Source organism: Carcharodon carcharias, chromosome 3 (assembly GCF_017639515.1).
Source record: "Carcharodon carcharias isolate sCarCar2 chromosome 3, sCarCar2.pri, whole genome shotgun sequence".
Taxonomy (NCBI): Eukaryota; Metazoa; Chordata; class Chondrichthyes; order Lamniformes; family Lamnidae; genus Carcharodon; species Carcharodon carcharias.
The window spans coordinates 9,661,493-9,682,205 of NC_054469.1; the positions used below are offsets into that span (position 1 = coordinate 9,661,493).

Sequence of the window (20,713 nt, forward strand, 5' to 3'; positions counted from 1 at the left end):
AAACATTCAGATGCTCTTCATATACATTGAATTAGCTTTGAATTACACTGGTCATGACATTGCAAGCCTGGATTACATGTTCAAACCTGTGTGGGATTAGACCGAGAATCTTGAGCCACAACAAATTGTTTTGATTTTTTTTATTCCTTCATGGGGCTAGGGTGTCGCTGGCTAGGCCAGCATTTTTATTGCCCATCCCTAATTGCCCTTGAGAAGGTGGTGGTGAGTTGCATTCTTGACCTGCTACAGCCCATGTGGTGTAGGTACATCCATAGCTATTAGGGAGGGAGTTCCAGGCTTTTGACCCAGCGACAGTGAAGGAACAGTGATATATTTCCAAGTCTGGATGGTGAGTGGCTTGTAGGGGAGCTTCCAGGTGGTGGTGTTCCCATCTATCTACTGCCCTTGTCCTTCTAGATGGCAGTGGCCGTGGCTTTGGAAGGTCCTGTCAAAAAGGAGCCTTGGTGAATTTCTGCAGTGCATCTAATAGATTGTATATACTGCTGTCACTGTTCATCGGTGATGGAAGAAGTGAATGTTTGTAGATGTGGTGCCAATCAAGCGGGCTGTTTTGTCCTGGATGGTGTCGAGCTTCTTGGGTGTTGTTGGCGCTGCACTCATTCAGGCAAGTGGAGAGTATTCCATCACACTCCTGACCTGAGCCTTGTAGATGGTGGATAGGCTTTGGGGAGTCAGGAGATGAGATACTTGCTGTAGGATTCCTAGCCCCTGACCTGCTCTTGTAGCCACAGCATTTATATGGTTAGTCCAGTTCAGTTTCTGGTCAATGGTAACTCCCGGGATGTTGATATTAAGGCATTCAGTGATGGTAATGGCATTAAATGTCAGGGGGCCATGGTTTGATTCTCTATTGTTGGAGATGATCATTGCCTGGAACTTGTGTGGTGCAAATGTCACTTGCCACTTGTCAGCCCAAGCCTGGATATTGTCTAGGTCTTGCTGCATTTGGACATGGACTGTGTCAGTATCTGAGGAATCGTGAATGATGCTGAGCATTGTGCAATCATCAGTGAACATCCCCACTTCTGACCTTATGATGGAATGAAGGTCATTGACGAAGCAGCTGAAAATGGTTGGGCCTTGGACACTATCCTGAGGAACTTCTGCAGTGGTGTCCTGGAGTTGAGACAACTGACCTCCAACAACCACAACCATCTCCCATTGTGCTCTTTATGACTCCAACCAGTGGAGAGTTTTCCCCGATTCCCACTGACTCCAGTTTTGCTAGGGCTCCTTGATGCCACACTCGGTCAAATGCTGCCTTGATGTCAAGTGCAGTCACTCTCGCCTCACCTCTAGAGTTCAGCTCTTTTGTCCATGTTTGAACCAAGGCTGTAATGAGGTCAGGAGCTGAATGCCCCTGGTGGAACCCAAACTGGGCATCAGTGAGCAGGTTATTGCTTAGCAAGTGCTGCTTGATAGCACTGTTGATGACCCCATTACTTTACTGATGATGGAGAGTAGACTGATGGGGTGGTAATTGGCTGGGTTGGATTTGCCCTACTTTTTGTGTACAGCACATACCTGGGCAATTTTCCACATAGCTGGGGAGATGTCAATGTTGTAGCTGCACTGGAACAGCTTGGCTAGGTGCGCAGCAAGCTCTGGAGCACAAGTCTTCAGTACTATTGCCAGAACATTGTCAGGGCCCATAGCTTTTGCGGTATCCAGTGCCTTCAGCTGTTTCTTGATATCACGTGGAATGAATCGAATTGGCTGAAGACTGGCATCTGTGATGCTGGGGACCTCTGGAGGAGGCCAAGATGGTTCATCCACGTGACCCTTTTGTGACAGCTCTCCCAATTTTGGCACAAGCCCCCAGGTGTTAGTAGGGAGGACTTTGCAGGGTCGACAGGGTAGGGTTTGCTGTTATCATTTCTGGTGCCTAGGTGGACGCTGGGTGGTCCGTCCAGTTTCATTCCTTTTTATTGACTTTTTAGCAGTTGTGATGCAGCTGAGTGGCTTGATAGACCATTTCAGAGGGCATTTAAGAGTCAACCACATTACTGCACATCTGGAGTCACATGTAGGCCAGACCAGATGAGGACGGCAGATTTCCTTTCCTAAAGGACATCAGCGAGATGATGCGCCACCTGGACTACAAGTGGTTTAAGGCAGCTCACCACCACCTTCTCGAGGGCAATTGGGGATTGTCAGTAAATGTTGGTCCAGCAAGTGATGCCAACATTCCAAAAATGAATTTTTAAAAAAATCATTGACCTCCAGCACCCACAACCATCTTCCTTTGTGCTAGGTATGACTCCAAGCAGTGGAGGGTTTTCCCTCTGATTCCCATTGACTCCAGTTTTGCTAGGGCTCCTTGATGCCACACTCTGTCAAATGCTGCATTGATGTCAAGGGCAGTCGCCCTCACCTCACCTCTGGAGTTCAGCTCTTTTGTCCATGTTTGGACCACGGCTGTAGTGACGTCAGGAGTTGTGGCCCTGGCGGAATCCAAACTGAGTGTCAGTGAGCAGGTTATTTCTAAGCAAGTGCAGCTTGATAGCACTGTTGATGATCCCTTCTAATACTTTGTTGTTGATCAAGAGTAGGCTGACAGGGCAGTAATCGGCTGGGTTGGATTTGTCCAGTTTTTTGTGTACAGGACATATCTGGGAAAATTTCAACATTCCATATTGCCATGTAAATTCCAGTGTTGTAGCTGTACTGGAACAGCTTGGCTAAGGGTGCAGGTAGTTTCTGGAACGCAAGTCTTCAGTACTGTTGCTGGAATGTTGTCGGGGCCCATAGCATTTGCAGTGTTTACTTGTGATTGGGAACTACTTCAGGGTTGAAGCTGCCTGCAGTGTCTGAATAATTTCTCTCCTGTGTTCCTGCAGGTCTGTGACAGTATATTGAATATTGGCCCTTGCGTAAATGCTTCAATGGGAGAACCTGCTTTCCTTTCTGAAGAGGTGAGTGACAGGTGGTTGTTCCAAAAAGAAAAGGCAATATGCAGTGGGTTGACATTATGGAAGGACATGAGTGAGCGTGGGGAAAGGCCAGTTACCACAACTGAGAAAGGGACACTGGCTGAGACCTTTGCAAGCCAAAAAAAGAAGTGGGATGGGGAACAATCAGTACAACAATGTAGTGAGCACCTGGAATGTTTTCTCCTTTGCAGGGCCAGGTTTCTAAAAATGAACGCAGATCCATGGAAACTCATGCATGTCCCACCTGACAGCTGTAAGCTGTTAGTTTGTGGCTGCTGGTCCAGTTGCACTGTTTGCATTGGAGCTTGGTCTCTGGTACAAGGTGAAGCCAGGTTACCATGCAGTGAGGTAGTAAAGTCGTGAATGGCCACTTCTCATCCTAGAGTTTTGGGGGTCCCCGTACAAATGGCTGTCCCAAGTTTGAAGTTGTACAGTTGATGGATGTTAACTCTTGGCTGTCCCTTGCTTTGAGCTGGAAGAGGAAAAAGCCTCTGTTTCAGGTGGCTGTGAAGCCGCACTAGCTGCTGGCTCTGCCACTTAGAAGCCCAGACCACAGTCCCTCTCCCGCTCCCCTGCGCTATTACCTGAAGGAGGGAGCATGGTGGCATTGGCGGAAAGTAAACTGGAAAAATCCACTCCTGTTGGAACTTGATAGAATCATTATAGAGTGTTTCTAAATACAAGTGACACGTGGGTGATTTTTAGAATCTACTTCAACTGAATTCTGTTTAACCTTCCACTTCATTTTAGTTTCAGAATAACCCAGAACCTGACTTGGAGATAGTCGTGTGTTCAGGTTATGGAAAGAATGGTGCGCTCTCCGTTCTACAGGTATGCTCGTTTCTGGTATCAGCTCACATACACCTAGCCAGTTTGAATATAAAAAAACTTGTCATCTGTGATGCAATCTTTCTTTGACCTCTGATAAAGTCAAAGAACTACAGATGCTGGAAATCCAAAACAAAAACGGAAACAGAAATACCTGGAAAAACTCAGCAGGTCTGGCAGCATCGGTGGAGAAGAGCACAGTTGACGTTTCGAGTCCTCATGACCTGTTGAAGGGTCATGAGGACTCGAAACGTCAACTGTGCTCTTCTCCACCGATGCTGCCAGACCTGCTGAGTTTTTCCAGGTATTTCTGTTTCTGTTTTTGCTTCTTTGACTTCTGTCTGATCTCATTATCTTGTGCGTACTACTGTGGTCAAAGCTGTCCTCTTCCTCCTAAACTCCACAAAATCATGCTCAACACACTCTCTCCTCCCTGCATCTTCAGTGCATTGAAGTAAACACTCATTACACAAACTCAAAACACTGGAACTTCTTACTTCCATCGACTTCCGCTTCATGGTTTACCTCTTCTATGCTTTTCAATTTTGTCCTGCACTGTGGATCTTAGCTCTTCCCCTACGATACATTCTGCAACAAGAAAGAAAAATTCCAAGGGAGGGCCCACCACCCATAGTTAACTAAAAAAAATTAAAGATAGTACCAAACGTAAAGAAAAAGCATATAATTGTGCAAAGATGGGTGACAGGTCAGAAGATTGGACAGAGCTAAAAAAAAAACAGCAAGGAATGATGAAAGTTTGATCAGGAAGGAAAATTGAAGTGTGAGAGAAAGCTAGCTGGAAATATAAAGACAGATAGTAAGAGTTTCTGTAGATATTTAAAAAGGAAAAGAGTTAACAAAGTGAGCCTTGGTCCTTTAGAAAGTGAGTCTGGGGAAATTAATAATGGATAATAGGGAGATGGCAGATGAGCTGAACTAGAGGATACAAGTAACATCCCGGAAATAGCTGCAAATCAGGAAATGGAAGGGAAGGAGGAACTCGGGGAAAATTACAATCACCAGGCAAGTGGTACTGAGAAAATTATTGGAGCCGCGGGCTGACAAATCCCCAGATCCTGATGGACTTTGCCCTAGGGTCTTAAAAGAAGCGGCTAGTGAGATAGCTGATGCGTTGGTTTTAATTTTCCAAAATTCTCTAGATTTGGGGAAGGTTCGATTAGAATGGAAAATCGCGGATATAACTCCTTAATTCAAAAAGGGAGGGAGACAGAAAGCAGGAATTACAGGCCAGTTAGCTTAACATATGTAATAGGGGAAATGTTAGAAGCTATTACTAAAGACGTAATAGCAGGACACTTAGATAAATTCAGGGTAATAAGGCAGAGTTAGCATGGTTTTGTGAAAGGGAAATTATGTTTAACCAATTTATTGGAGTTCTTTGAAGAAGTAACATGTGCTGTGGATAAAGGGGAACCGGTAGATGTACCGTATATATTTCCAGAAGGCTGTTGATAAAGTGCCACATCAAAGGTTATTGTGGAAAATAAAAGCTCATGGTATAGGGGGTAACATACTGGCATGGATGGAAGATTGGCTGGCTAACAGGAAGCAGATGGTAGGCATAAATGGGTCTTTTTCAGGTTGGCAAGATGTAATGAGTGGTGTGCCACAGGGATCAGTGCTGGGGCCTCAACTTTTTACAGTTTATATAAATGACTTGGATGAAGGGACCAAAGGTATGGTAACTAAATTTCCTGATGACGCAAAGGTAGTAGGATTGTAAGTTGTGAAGAGCAGGCTGGAAAGGGATATAGATAGGTTAAGTGGGTGGGCAAAGACCTAGCAAATGGAGTATAATGTGGGAAAGTATGAAATTGTCCATTTTAGCAGGAAGAATGAGAGAAGCATATTATCTAAATGATGAAAAATTGTAGAGCTCCGAGATGCAGATGGATCTAGGTGCCCCAGTGCATGAATTGCAAAGGCTAGTATGCAGGTACAGCAAGTAATTGGGAAGGCTAATGGAATTTTATCATTTATTGCAAGGGGAGTTGAATATAAAAGTAAGGCGGTTATGCATCAGGGCATTGGACCACATCTGGAGTACTGTGTACAGTATTTGTCTCATTCTTTCAGGAAGGATGTAACTGCATTGGGAGGAGAGGTTGGACAGGCTAGGTTTGTATCCGCTGGAATTTAGAAGAGTAAGATGTGACTTGATTGAAATATATGAGAGAGAGGTCTTGACAGAGTTGATGTGGAGAGGATGTTTCCTCTTCTGGGAAAATCTAGTACTAAAAATAAAGGATTGCCTATTTAGGACAGAGATGAGGAGAAATGTTTTCTCTGAGCGTTGAGTCTCTTTGGAACTCTTTTCTTCAAAGGGCGGTGAAAGCAGAGTCTTTGAATATTTTACAGGCAGAACTAGATAGATTCTTGATAAGCCGGGGGAGGGTGAAAGGTTATTGGGGGTTGTGGTTGGTAAATGCTGAGCTGCACAGATCCCAGAGGGAAACTTGACATAAGTGCCACAACTGTTTTTGCAAATAGTATTTTTATTTTGAGATGCGTGCCTTGAATTCAGTAGGAATAAGTCCTCCGAGTCTTAGAGGTTCTTTACAAAACTAAATTAAACTTTTTTAATAAAATAAATAATTTTAAACACATACATAGGTCTACAAATTACTACTGATAACTCCTAACTCCCTTAATTGATCTGACTCCCAGTTGCACCTCTGTTAAAGCAACAGTAAAAACAAATACATTTCAACAGACCCAGGCAAAGCACACAATACCCTGGTTAGTGATGCTCACAGTGAGTTTTCTTAGCTTTGGTTCCTGTAGACAGAAACTTGATGCCTAGAGGCTGGAGGCTTTTCACACTTGTTAGATCTTAGAATTCCTTCTTTGCTTACACACAACCACATCCCCTTTATATATGTTTCTTGCTTTTTAATGTAAATCCTATTGTTCCAATATGTCTTTGCAACTTTACTTTTTTGATCGATAATATAATCCTTTTATAGTACTCATATTAGCAGCAATTTTTGGGGAAAAATAAATACACTGGCTTAACTTCTGGCTAGGTGTAATGTCCCATCATCTCTTTGACATTCAGACTACTCTGGTTTACCTAAAAATGCAAATGTTCTTCACACCTCACATTCTAAACCTTCAGCCGTGTTTACATATTTAGCATTTCAAACCTAGCTTCCCTTTTGATAACTCAAAAGTTCCAAACTAGCTGTCTGCAATTCAGTTAAAACCCCCCCCACACACACACACAACCTCACACAGAGAAACTAATTCAAACCCCACAATTAACCTACGTTTACAATAACTCACAATAATATTATGAAAATTATTATATTTTAATGACAGGGGTAGGTGGGAATGTGGAGTTGATGTTACAAACAGATCAGCCATGGTCTTACTGGATGGCGGAACAGGCTTGAAGGGCCAAATGGCCTACTCCTAATTTATGTGTTCGTATGTTTGTCAATTCATAAAAACACATGAACTCTTTCCCCAGTGACTCAGTGAACGTATGCAAAAAGTTGCTTTCTCTGACCAGAAAGGCCCCAGTTTCGATTGTCAGTTTTATGTTAAATTAGGTGGCCTTAACTGACTGGTGGTCCCTGTAGTCTGTGTCCTGGATCTGTCCATGGTGAAAATACCCATCTGTGAATGGCGGGTGAGGACAGGAGTGAACACTAATGTGATGTCCCCATGGTTGAATGGTCTGCTGTCATGAAAATATAATAATTTTCATAATATTATCGTGATTTATTGTAAAGGTAGGTTAATAGTGGGGTTTGGGTGAGTTTCTCTGTGTGGATGTGTGTATGGGGAATTTAATTGAATTGGAGGCAGCTGATCTGAAGCTTTTGCGTTATCAAAAGGTTTAACATGCTAAATACGTAAACATGTTTAAAGTTTTAGAATGAGAGGTGTGAGGACCGTTTGCATTTTTAAATAAATTAGGCTAGTTTGAATTTCAAAGAGATGGTAAGATGTTGCACCTAGCCATAAGAAGCTAAGCCAAACAGTGCGTTTATTTTTCCCAAAGGTTACTGATAATGAGGACTATGGAAGATTTATATTGAGAAAAGTAAAGTTGCAAAGACATATTGGAACAATAGAATTTAAAAAGGGAGAAACATGTATAAAGGAGATGAGGTGTGTGTAAGGGAGAAGGCATTCTAAGATCTAATGCAAGTGTGAAAAGCCTCCAGCCCCTATGCATCAAGTTACTGTCTGCAGGAACTGAAGCTAAGAAAACTCACTTTGAAGATCAGGGTCCAGGGTATTGTGTGCTTTGCTTGGGCCTGTTTAATTCTATTTGTTTTACTGTTGCCTTAACGGGGATGTAACTGGGAATCAGATTAATTAGGGGATTTAGGAGTTATTATGGTAGTAATTTGTAGACCTATGTATGTACTTAAAATCTTTTCTTCTATTGATAAATGTTTATTTAGTTTTGTAAAAAAAAAACACTCTAAGCCTTGGTGGACTTATTACAACTGAATTCAAGGCACACGTCTAGAAATAAAATACAAATTTGCAAAACCATTGTGGGAGCTATTTCAAGTTTCCCTCTGGGATTTGAGCAGCTCGGCATTTACCATTTGCTGTGCCATAACACTGCCATCTCTCACCATGGGTGAGCTACTGAATGATGAGCTCTGCCCCATGGAACCTGGAGGAGTCGATGCTTTCGGGAGAGGGTGAATGTTATCAAAGGATGCTGTTGGGCTTTCTGTTGGTTTGCTACCATTGGCCTTGGCATCCCTGGATTGGAAAGGTGGGGGGAAAACTCAAATGATTGTTGAAGCCTGGCTGTTATTTTGTAAAATGATGATGAATGATATGCAAACTTTATTTTTGAAAGTGGTGGATCTTGTTTTAAGTTCAGTTGGGAATGCAGCCAATGTGCAGTAGCAGAATGTGTGGAGCGTTTTCCATGGTTTAGAACTCTGTTACCACCTCATTAATGTTAAATTCCAGTTGATTAGGCATTTGCACCAAGCAATGATCTGCCATAGTGAGATATGACTGTTGCAGATCCTGTACCGGTGCCACATTAAATCTTGGGATTACCAGGACAATACCAGAGATCATTGGTAAAGTCTGTAAACACCCAAGGACAGACTTGTTACTTGAGCAACTCTTTCAGAAGCAGTGGAGCTCTAGACTTTACCTTTTTGTTTCAGTTTTGAGTAGTAAAGCTTGTATATTAGTTCATGATTTCTGCTATTAGAAACTATTAATGAATTGTTCTGTTGCAAAAACTGGTTAGTTATTTCCTGCATTGAAGTGTGACAGGAAAAAAACCTGATAACTGCCTGAGTAATTGGGGCAAGGGGCTCTAGAAGCCTCATGGAGTTTATTTGTATGATAAGCATATAATTTTATGTAAATTGCTAAGCAAGATTAGAGAGAGCCTAGTGTTTGCAGACAAGCTTGGTGTCTGGAGGCTGAAATCACTATGGATCTGAAATAAGAAAAATCTTGTTGCACTCTGCATCTTTCTTTCTTCCTTTGTGAGGTTTTTGAGTGGCACCCACCAATCATATCGACTCTCCCATTTATTTGTAGGAAATGACATGTTTTCTCGCTGTTTGTTGTATCCTGCTGAGAGTGTTACACTGTTTCCTCTGGGCAATTTAGAATAGCAAGTTTGGAAGGACCAGGGTACTTTTCCACACTTAAAGTCCACCATAGCACTTCTACCAAAGCACCTGTGAGAAATGTAAATAATACAGTTTGAATGAGAGCTTTATGAGATTTCTCTCCACCCAGCCATCACATTTTCTATTAAACTCTGCATTATTTTCAGAAACACAGCAAAAGAGCAGGAAATCCAGTTATTTGCTGCAGTTTTGACTGGACTGTTAAAGCAACCTATAGGTTGTGGAGGTAACAGGAGGTGAGGTCAGATACCTGTTAGTCCACAGTAACTTGCAGTAACAATTATAATTTGCCACTAATCTGTGGAGCTATTTACACCACTTCCCCACAGGGTGTCCCTGAGCAGCAGCCTTAAAATGGACAAGCCAGGTCAGTAGATAAATACTGCAGCAATAACCTCATTCAGCTGAGGCACACACCACAGGGCACCCAATGGAAATTGTGAAAATAAACTAACCGCATGAATCTGTGCTTTTCTTTTCAAACAGCGAAGTATTCGTGCCCAGGTTGTCACAACCTTTGAACTTCCTGGTTGCCATGATATGTGGACAGTGATTGCCTCTGATAAGAAAGACGAGGTAAACACAAAGGTAAGTGGTAAAATCAATTTTCAGTCTTAGTTTACATTTAACTTTAATATTTGAAACAAAAGACGACTCTAATTACAATTATTAATAGCGTGATGTAAGGGGAAAAGAAGTTCACATATACGGGTGGTGGAGGGGGGGTGTTATTTACCTGATCACCGCTTCCCACTCTGTAACAGGGGCACTTCCCAGTAAACCCAGTTTATATAATTATTTTGTACTGTCTTTCTAAATTAATCTTCAGCGCAGTACAACATTGTAATTATAGTGCAGTCAATTTTCCAAATCACTAACGTGAGATACTTTTGAGGATTGTTCATTTGTTGTGAAAATGAAGCCAGGTGAATATTTGTGCTGTGAATAATGTTAGCACAGAAACTAAATAACACTGATTTACCCCAAAGCTGCATCACTGACATATCATCCCCATGTAGTTTTCTCAGTTTGTGTTTCACTTGTCCAGTTGGGGTTTCCCTTGAATTGTTTAAATAAACAGTGTTTCATGCTGCTTGCTCCTATCTGTCGGAGGGTCATTTGTGTTTGGAGTTCTCTCCCCCAACGAGCAGTGGAGGTTGGGTCGTTGAATGTATTAAAGGCTGAGTTAGAGTTGATTGACAAAGAAGTTGAGGGATATGGGTGACAGGCAATAAAGCACAGTTAAAGCCACATCAGATCAGCAGATTGGATGAGCAGACCCGAGGGGCCAAATGGCCTTTTCCTGCTCCAAATTCTTATGTCCTTATGTCACCCGCACTTTACCTCCAGGGTTCTGGAGAAGTGACGTAAAAGCTGCATTATTGAACAGGGATTGTGAAAAAATTCCCCACTGGATTTTTTACCCTGATTTAGGAACTATGTTTTAAAATGTTTAAAAAAAAAAATTGGATTGCTGTGGTGACTTGGTTATAATCAACATTCTTGATCAGTGTTCCCAGCTCTGGTTCTGTGCGATGAAGTGGGGCTAGTGGAGCATGTTTCTTTTGGAGAACATTTAGATAACAGTGGTAATATTATTTGGTTTGGAGTGGTTATTGCAAAGGATAAGGAACAATCAGATTTGACAATACTGAGCTTGAGGAGGGCTAATTGAGAGATGATCTGAATTGGTGGGTAAAATAGTATATGAGCAATGGGTGGCCTTCAAAGAGGAGGTAGTTCAGGTACAGAATAGACACAGTCCCAAAGAAGAATTTTTTCATTTGATTCATAGGATATAGGAGCAGGAGTAGCCATTGTCCCCCTTGAGCTTGCTCCACCATTCAACTAGATCATGGCTGACCACCTACCTCAGTGCCATTTTCCCACACTAGTCCTGTAACCCTTGACATCTTAATGTGTAGAAATCTGTCAATCTCTGTCTTGAATATACTCAGTGAGGCTCCACAACCCTCTGGGGTAGAGAATTCCTAAGAGTTACCACCCTCTGAATCAAGAAATTCCTCCTCATCTCAGCCTTAAGTGGCTTATTGCTTATTCTGAAACTCTGTCCCCTGGTTCTAGACCCCCATCCCCAACGCCCAGCCAGGAAAAAACATCTTTCCTGCATCTACTCTGTCGAGCCCTGTAAGAATTTTGTATGCTTCAGTGAGATTACCCCCATTCATTTAAACGCTAGAGAATACAATCTCTCCTCATTGGACAATGCCACCATTGTAGGGTTAACTGGTGAACATTTGTTGCACTCCTTCTATGGCAAGTATATCCTCCTTTAGGTAAGGAGACCAAAACTGTGCACAATACTCTGAGGCTGTATACAATTGCAGCAAGACTTTTTTGTTTCTGTACTCAAACCCTCTCATTACACAATATCAGATCCAAAATAGCCTATTCTCTAGTTCCTCAACATACTGTTCTAGGAAACCATCTTGTACAGATTCCAGGAATTTGTCCTGTACTAATTTGGTTTACCCAGTCTATATGCAGATTGAAGACCCCCATAATTACCATATTACCCTTGTTACCTGCACCTCTCATTTCCTGATTATACCATGCCCTACGTTATCACTACTGTTTGGTGGAATATAAACAACTCCTACTGAGGTTTGCTGCCCCTTGCTGTTTCTTAGCTCCTCTATGATCTATGATTCCCTCTCACAAATGGTACTGATCCTAGCCTTTATTAACTGAGCGACTGCACCTCCTTTTCCTTTTTGCCTATCCTTCCAAAATGTCGAATACCCTTGAATATTCAGTTCCCAGCCTTGGTCACCCTGCAAGCTCATTTCCATAATGACAATTTGATCATACCTGTTTAATTCCATTTGTTCTGTCAGTTCATCCATCATGTTGTGAATGCTGTGTGCATTCAGATAGAGTGCCTTTAATTCTGTCTTTTTATTCTTTTTGCAGCCTCTAGTTGGCACACTCTTAGATTTATATGCCCTGTCCCTTCCTGCCACACTCAGATTATCAATTTCCTTATTGCTCCCTTGCCGTGACCTGTCCATTTAATTTATCACATCTTCCCCCACTTGATCCCTTGCTCCCAGTCTAAAGCCCCCTCTATGGCCCTAGTTATATGACTCTCCAGAACATTGGTCCCAGAATGGTTCAGGTGAAGACCCATCATGTTTCTACATAAAAGCCATTACATTCAGTATAGAACCCATCCCGTTTCTAGCTCTCTCCAGTTTCAAAGAAGAATCATATTGGACTCGAAATGTTAACTCTGTTCCTCTCTCCACGGATGCTGCCAGACCTTTTGAGCTTTCCCAGCATTTTCCATTTTTATTTCAGGTGAAGACCAACCCACTTTCAGCACAGTTCGGGTGAAGACTGTCCCACTGGTACAGCCCCCACTTTTCCCAATACTGATGCCGGTGCCCCATGAATCGAAACCTATTTCTCCCACGTCAGTCTTCTGAGCCATGAGTTTAACACTCTAATCTTATTTGCCTACTCCAGTTTGCTCATAGTTCAGGTAATAAGCCAGAGATTCTTACCTTTGAGATTGTTTTACAAGTTAGCTCCAAGTTAACCATATTCTCTAAGCAGACCCTCTTTCCTAGTTCTACCTATGTCATTGGTACTTAGGTGGACCATGACAACTGGATTATCTCCCTCCCATTGCAAGTTCCCCTCCAGCCCAGAGCAGATGTCCTTTACCCTGGCACCAAGCAGGCAACACAGCCTTCTGGACTCATGCTTCTGGCTACAGAGAACAATATCTATACTGTCCCTTACTACCATTACATTTCTATTAACTCACCCTGCTGGAATGGCTCCCTGTGCCATGGTCAATTTTCTCATCCACCCTGCTACCCTGCTTTTGTCCACACAGGCTGCAAAAAGCTCAACCCTGTTAGACAATTGCAAGGGCTGAGGCTCCTCCACTTCTACCTCCCTGATCCCCATACCTGCCTCACTTGCAATCACACCCTTCTGCCCCTAACCATGGACCAAATCAGATGACCCTATCCTAAGAGGTGTCACCACACCCTGGAACAAGGTGTCCAGATAACTTTCCCCCTCCCTGATGTATCGCAGTGTCTGCAGCTTGGCCTCCAGCTCAATGACTCTGAGCCAGAGCTCCTGCAGCCGCAGATACTTACTGCAGATGTGTTTGCCCTGGATCACTTTGGTGTCCATGAAGCCCCACATTCTGCAGCTGCCACATATTAACTGCCCTGCCATCTGTATAGCATTTCATTAATTAACTATTTTACTGATTATATTTTCCTAATGTGTCTCTTCCTTCCTGTGCTAATATTTTTATTATTTCAATAAATGTTCTAATTACCTGATTGAAATTCCCTTAAGATAACTAAGCAATACTCATCAGCCGATCTAATAAGCTTTACTAATATTAGTAAACCTTACTACTACTATCACTATTACTACTGGCAGGGGGATTGGATCCTTGTTTCAGAGGGGAGAGAAGCTGAGATGGAATTAGAGGTTAAAACACTAGTAAGTGAGCCTAGAAGGTAGAGGAAACATAGGCTAGATAAGAAAGAAGTGAAATGTAATATATTTTAATGCAAGGAGCCTGAGGAATAAGACAGACGAGCTGAGGGGACAGATAGGCATGTGGAAGTATGATATCACAGCTATGACTGAGATTTGGCTAGTAGAAGGGTAGGATTGGCAGCTCAACATTCCTGGTTATAGGGTATTCTGATGAGATAAAGAGAGGGATGGAAGCAGAGGGGGATCGCAATATTGATCAAGGAATCAATTATTGCAGTAAGGAGGGATGATATCTCGGAAGTTCCATCAAATGAGGCCATATGGGTAGAAGTAAAAAATACAAAAAGGGCAAACACGCTGTTGGATATGTACTATAGGCCCCCACCCCAAACAGTCAGGGAGAGATAGAGCATCAAACATGTAAGGATAATAAGGCTGTATTAGATGGGGATTTTAACTACCCAAACATTAACTGGGATAGTTTTAATGTGCAAGGTAGGGAGGGAGGAAAATTCTTAAATTGCATCCAGGAGAACTTTTTTAGCCAGTACATAGAAAGCCCAACAAGGGAGGGGGCAGTTCTGGACCTAATATTTGGAAATGAGCCCAGGCAGGTGGAAGGCGTATCAGTGGGGGAGCATTTTAGAGATAGTGACCATAACTCAGATAGTTTTGGAAAAGGATAAGGATGGGCTGGGAATAAAAGTTCTAAACTGGAGAAAGGCTAATTTTACTAAGAAGAGATACGATTTGGCCCCAGTGTACTGGGAGCAGCTACTTGCAGATAAAACTGTGTCAGAGCAGTGAGAGGCATTCAAGGAAGAAATAGCGACAGTACAGGGCAAATATGTTTCCATAAAGACAAAGTGGGGGACAAAGTCCGGAGAACCCTGGACGTCAAGGGACATAAAGGTTAGGATTAAGATAAAAAGAGAAGTTTATGGCAGATACCAAAGGCTCAATATGGCAGAGCCCCTGGAGGGGTATAAAATGTGCAGGGGAGAAATTAGGAAAGCTAAGAGAGTGCATGAGAAAGCATTGGTGGGTAGAATAAAGGAAAATCCAAAGGGGTTTTTCAAATATATAAAGAATAAGAGAATAACTAGGGAAAGAGTAGGGCCAATTAGGGACCATAGAGGTAATCTGTGTGGACCCGGAAGATGTGGGTACAGTCCTCAATGAATACTTTGCGTCGGTCTTCACAATGGAAAAGGACGACGCAGGTATAGACATCAGGGTGGAAGACTGTGAAATATTAAGGAAATTAACATAGAAAGAGAGAAGGTACTAGCAGGTTTAGCAGCCTTAAAAGTAGATAAATCCACAGGCCCAGATGAGTTGTATCCCAGTTGTTGAGGGAGGCAAGGGAAGAGATATCAGGGGCCCTGGCAGTAAATTTTAATGGTCACAGGTGATGTACCTGAGGACTGGTAACGTTGTCCCATTGATTGAATTTTTTGAGGAGGTAACCAGGAGTGTTGATGAGGGTAATGCATTTGATGTGGTCTACATGGACTTAGCAAGTCTTTTAATAAGGTTCCTCCTGTCAGACTGGTCAGGAAAGTAAGAGCCCATGGGATCCAAGGCAAAGTGACACATTGGATCCAAAATTGGCTGAGAGGCAGGAAGCAGAGGGTGATGGTAGAGGGATGTTTCTGTGACTGGAAGTCTGTTTCCATTGGGGGTCTGCAGGGCTTGGTGCTGGGGCCCTGACACAAAAATTGGTAGGGTGGTAAACAGTGAGGAGGATAGCCATAAAATGCTGGAGGGTATCAATGGACTGGCCAGGTGGGCAGAGCAGTGGCAAATGAAATTCAACCCGGATAAGTGTGAGGTAATGCACTTGGGGAGGGCTAACAAAGCAGGGATTACATTATGAATGGTAGGACCGTGGAAAGTACTGAAGATCAGAGGGACCTCGGTGTGCATATCCACAGATCCCTGAAAGTAGCAGGGCAGGTAGATAAGGTGGTTAAGAAGGCATATGGGATACTTGCCTTTATTAGTCATGGCATAGAATACAAGAGCAGGGAGGTTATACTGGAACTGGGCCAAGCACTGGAAAATGGGATTAGTGTAGTCATATCTTTGTTGACTGGTGCAGACATGATGGGCCGAATGGCCTTCTGTGCTGTAAACGTCTATGAATCTGAATAAATCCTTACGGTTACTAAAATTACCTGAGTTTTGAAAGATGAAAGAAACATACTCAACTGCTTGTTTTCCTGTGACGTCACAATTTGATTTTTCTCTGAATGCATTCAGGCTGCCCTGGAGCCACAGATTGGATAGCTGTCTCTCTTCTGCTCTTTTAGATGCTGCTGTCTGTCTTTGGCTCCTCTTCCATCCTACTCTTTTCCTTATTAATATTAAAATGCTGCTTTAACTTGAATTCAGATCCCAATGATTTACAATTCCCACAAAGCATCCAGAGTCTTGGGGAAGGCATGTACAGATGAACTGTTTCTTGAATGTCAGTGCTCCTTTAATCCCTTGAATGTTGGCTTCAATTTTGCTGGCAGGTCTATTGTGTGGTACTTTAGCAAACGCCTTCTGAAAGTCGCTCTACACAGCATCAACTGCACTACCCTCACCAACACTCTCCATTACGTCATCCCAGTTAGCCAGATCTGGGCTATGATTTATTAACTCATATTTTTCCAAGTGACAACTAATTTTGTCTCAAATTTATTGTCGTTGAGGGCCATTTAACCTTCCCTGCGAAACATCCAGCCTCGATGTGTCAGCATGATCCTGTTTACTTTGAGAACAGATTCTAGGGACCAGTAAAACTGAAGCTGAGTGAATGCCTGCAGAAGGCCTGAAATTTGTAATGGTTACGATAGTGCAATCTGCTGTCAAAACTGTTTGGCAAAATTGGTTTCAAGGAAAGCTTGCATTAAATGACACCTTTCAAGTCCTTTTTTTTATTGTCCCATGGCATGTAGGCGTCGCTGGCAAGGCCAGCAATTTTTGTCCATCTTTGGGTTGCCCTTGAACTGAGTGGCTTGCTAAGCTACAGCAGAGGACAGTTAAAAGTCAACCACATTGCTGTGGGTCCGGAGTCACATGTAAGCCAGATCAGGTAAGGATGACAGATTTCCTTCCCTAAAGGACATTAGGGAACCAGATGGATTTTTAACAACAATTGATGATGGTTGTCATGGTTACCATTACAGGGAATAGCTATATATTCCAGATTTATTAATTGGCTTTGCACCAGCTGCCATGGTGGGATTTAAACCCCTGTCCCCAGAGCATTAAACTGGGCCTAGAGGTTACTAGTCCAGTGACATTACCACTACGTCACCATCTCCCGACCAGGACATGCAAAGCTAAGTAATTATTTTTGAAGTGGAATCACCCTTGTTAGCTAGGCAAGTGGAGCATCTGGCCCATGCACAGTCAGGTCATAGGGCTGCAATGAAGTGTATGGCCAGCTCATCTGTGTTGTGCTGTTGGCTGAGAAATTGTTTGTCAGGACACTGGGAGAACTCCCACCTCTTGTCTACGCAAATTGTTCTGTATATGTTTTTTTTAAATCTTTCCTGATCTTCAACTCCCTACTTTATTGCTTAGGAGCAGACTGGTGATGGAGAGAAGGCAGAGAAGGAATCCAAAGAGGTTGCCCCAGAAGAAGATGTGAAAAAGCACGGTTTCCTCATTTTAAGTCGAGAAGACTCAACCATGGTGGGTGTTGTTTTCTGAATGATCTTCAAGTTCCTTTCCTCCCTCAAAATGGTCCAGGAATAACATTTTGTTCTTGTGCACGTCTGGATTTCCATTTATAGTAATTAAATACAGAGAGATATTTTTGGGTTCAGTTTTTTTTGAACATCACAGTAACTAACTTATTATTGTTCTCTGGGAATTAACCGTCTATTATTGAAAAAAGAATTTGCATTTGTATAGACACCTTTCATGACCTCAAAGTACCCCAAAGCCCTTTAAGACAATGAAAAATTGTAGTACTTGTTATAAAACAGGAAAAAACACTTGGCTAGCAATTCTGCAGCAAGTAACTTGCCTCCTAACTCCCCAAAACCTGTCTACTGTCTACAAGGCACGAGTCAGGAATGTGTTGGAATGCTCTACACTTGCCTGGGTGAGTGCAACTCCCACAGCACATAAGAAGCTTGACACCATCCAGGACAAATGAGCCTGCTTGATTGGACACATTTACCCCCTTCAACATTCACTCCCTCCACCACAGATTTACAGTGGCAGCAGTGTACCATCTACAAGATAAATTCAGCCACTCACCAAGTTTCTTCAACAACACCTTCCAAACCTGCGACCTCTACCACCTAGAAGAACAAGGGCAGCAGATGCATAGAAACAGCACCACCTGCAAGTTCCCCTCCAAGCCGCACACCATCCTGACCTGGAACTATATCACTGTTCCTTCACTATCGCTTGTTCAAAATCCTGGAACTCCCTTCGTAGCAGCACTGTGGGTATACTGGCACCACGTGGCCTGCGGCAGTTCAAGAATATGGCTCACCTTAAGAGCAATTAGGGCTTGGCAACAAATGTCGGACTTGCCAACAACTCCCACATCTCATGAAAGAATAACATAAAGTTTTACACAGCAAGTCCTGTGAACAGCCATGCAATAAATTACCCAGATAAATTTTAGTGATGTTGGGCGAGGGACTAATGGTGCCCAGGACACTAGGCAAACTCTTCTTCAGATAGTGCTGTGGAATATTTTACATTCATCTGGGAGGGAAGACAGGGCCTTAGCTTCTCATCTGAAAGCCGATACCTCCAACAGTACACATCCCCTCAGTACTGCACTGGAATATCAACCTAGCTTTTAACATCAGGCCTCTAGAGTGGGGATTGAACCCACAACTTCCTAATTCAGAGTGCCACCCACTGAGTCGCAGCCAAAACCTGGTGAAAGACTGCAGTGGAAGTGAATATGTATGTAATTCTTCTGTGTTTTATGTTTCCCCCTCTCTAAATGGCAGATCCTGCAGACTGGTCAGGAAATCATGGAGCTGGATGCCAGTGGTTTTGCCACACAGGGTCCAACCATCTTTGCAGGAAACATTGGAGACAATAAATACATTGTGCAAGTTTCTCCTTTGGGGATTCGGTTATTGGAAGGCGGTGAGTATTGGGGACTTTATGGAGGCATCCAGCAAATGCAGCCATTTCTCTTCAGGTTCAAATTTTAACTTTATTTTAGCTACATTCATCGCAGCACTTTTTGAAAAGGGTGGGCGGGATAGCGCAAGTAATTGCAGGCCAGCCAGCCTAACTTCAGTGGTGGGCAAATTATTGGAAATAATTCTGAGGCGGTATAAATTTTCACTTAGAGGGTCAAGAATTAATCAAAGACAGTCAGCAATAGATTTGTTTAGGAAAGGGCATGTCTGACTCACTTGATTAAATTTTTTGAGAATAGCGTATTTGGGTATAGTCTACATGGACTTTAGCAAGGCTTTTGAGAAGTCCTACATAGCAGCTGATCAGTAAATTTAAAGATCATGGGACCCATGGAAAAGTTGCAGTTGGACCCAGAATTGATGTCAGTGGCAGGAATCAAAGCCCAGTGGTTGATGGGTGTTTAATAGATGGGATTCAGTGCTGAGAAGTGTGTGGTACTGCATTTGGGGAGGACAAACAATGCAAAGGATGCTTACATCTCATGAAAGAATAGAAAAGTACACCTAGCTGTGTGGCGTAGTTGGAGTTGTCTCTATTCTCATGCCCTTGTAATTTTTGCTTCTCCTGAGTGCTACTTATATTATGTTCTCACAGTGAACCAGCTGCATTTCATACCTGTGGATCTGGGCTCACCAATTATGCACTGTGCAGTGTGCGATCCCTATGTAGTGATAATGAGTGGTGAAGGTCAGGTGACAATGTTTGTACTGAAGCGTGATACGTATGGAGGAAACACCCATAGACTGACTATGCAGAAACCTCAGATACACATGGTATGTATTCCTGCGCAATAATTAAAACTTACTGAAGGTTGGGATGTGAGTAGATTCCCTGATCATGTGTTGCCAGCAGACGGAGCAATGTGCTGGAAGAGATTTCAGGTCAGAGAATGGGACACAATGCTTTTACACTGACTCTCCAACCCCCATTCCCTAGCATCGATGAAGTTAACTTGCAGCTGGGTCCTGGCAGCGGATAATATGTAATGACGTATAATTTCAGAGGGGAAAGTGAGTTGCACATTTACTGCTTTCACTTGGCCATTTTTCATTCTTGCATTTTCTACAAAGTACAAATCGTGTGACTTATTTTGCTCGTTATGTTGTTACAAGCTACTGTGACCAGTGCTGCTTTTGAATTTTTCTCTTATGTTCTGTCAAACTCCGTTTTATGCACCCCACCATCTTCATGATATAGAACCATAGAACGGTTGCAGCACAGGAGGCGGCCAATTGGCCCATTATGTCCATGTTAGTTCTCTGCAAGAACAACTTAGCTAGCCCCACTCTCCAGCCCCTTCCCCATACCCCTGCAATTTTTCTCTTTGGGTGCTTAGCCAATTTCTTTCTGAAAGCCAGAATTGAATCTGCCTCCACCACTCTTTCAGGCAGTGCATTGCAGATCCTAGCCACTCGATGTGTTTTTAAAATAAAGTTCTTTATCATGTCACCTCTGGTTCTTTTGGCAATCACCTTAAATTTGTGCGTTCTGGTTCTCGACCCTCCATCAATAGGAACAGAGTCTATCTTTTCTGTCTATCACAGAATCTCTCAGTGCAGAAGAGGCTCTTTGGCCCATCAAGTCTGCACCGACACTTGAGAAACA

The 20,713-nt window shown here is 42.8% G+C and overlaps 1 protein-coding gene across 1 annotated transcript in view; it reads left to right on the forward strand.

Moving 5' to 3' along the window:
• cpsf1 (cleavage and polyadenylation specific factor 1) overlaps positions 1-20,713 on the forward strand; it is a 119,849-nt gene that overhangs the window by 54,623 nt on the left and 44,513 nt on the right. The window contains exons 15-20 of the mRNA XM_041183754.1: positions 2,862-2,936; positions 3,705-3,785; positions 9,923-10,024; positions 17,510-17,620; positions 18,907-19,048; positions 19,703-19,881. Coding sequence (XP_041039688.1) covers positions 2,862-2,936; positions 3,705-3,785; positions 9,923-10,024; positions 17,510-17,620; positions 18,907-19,048; positions 19,703-19,881 — 690 coding nt within the window. The remainder of the gene's footprint in view (positions 1-2,861; positions 2,937-3,704; positions 3,786-9,922; positions 10,025-17,509; positions 17,621-18,906; positions 19,049-19,702; positions 19,882-20,713) is intronic.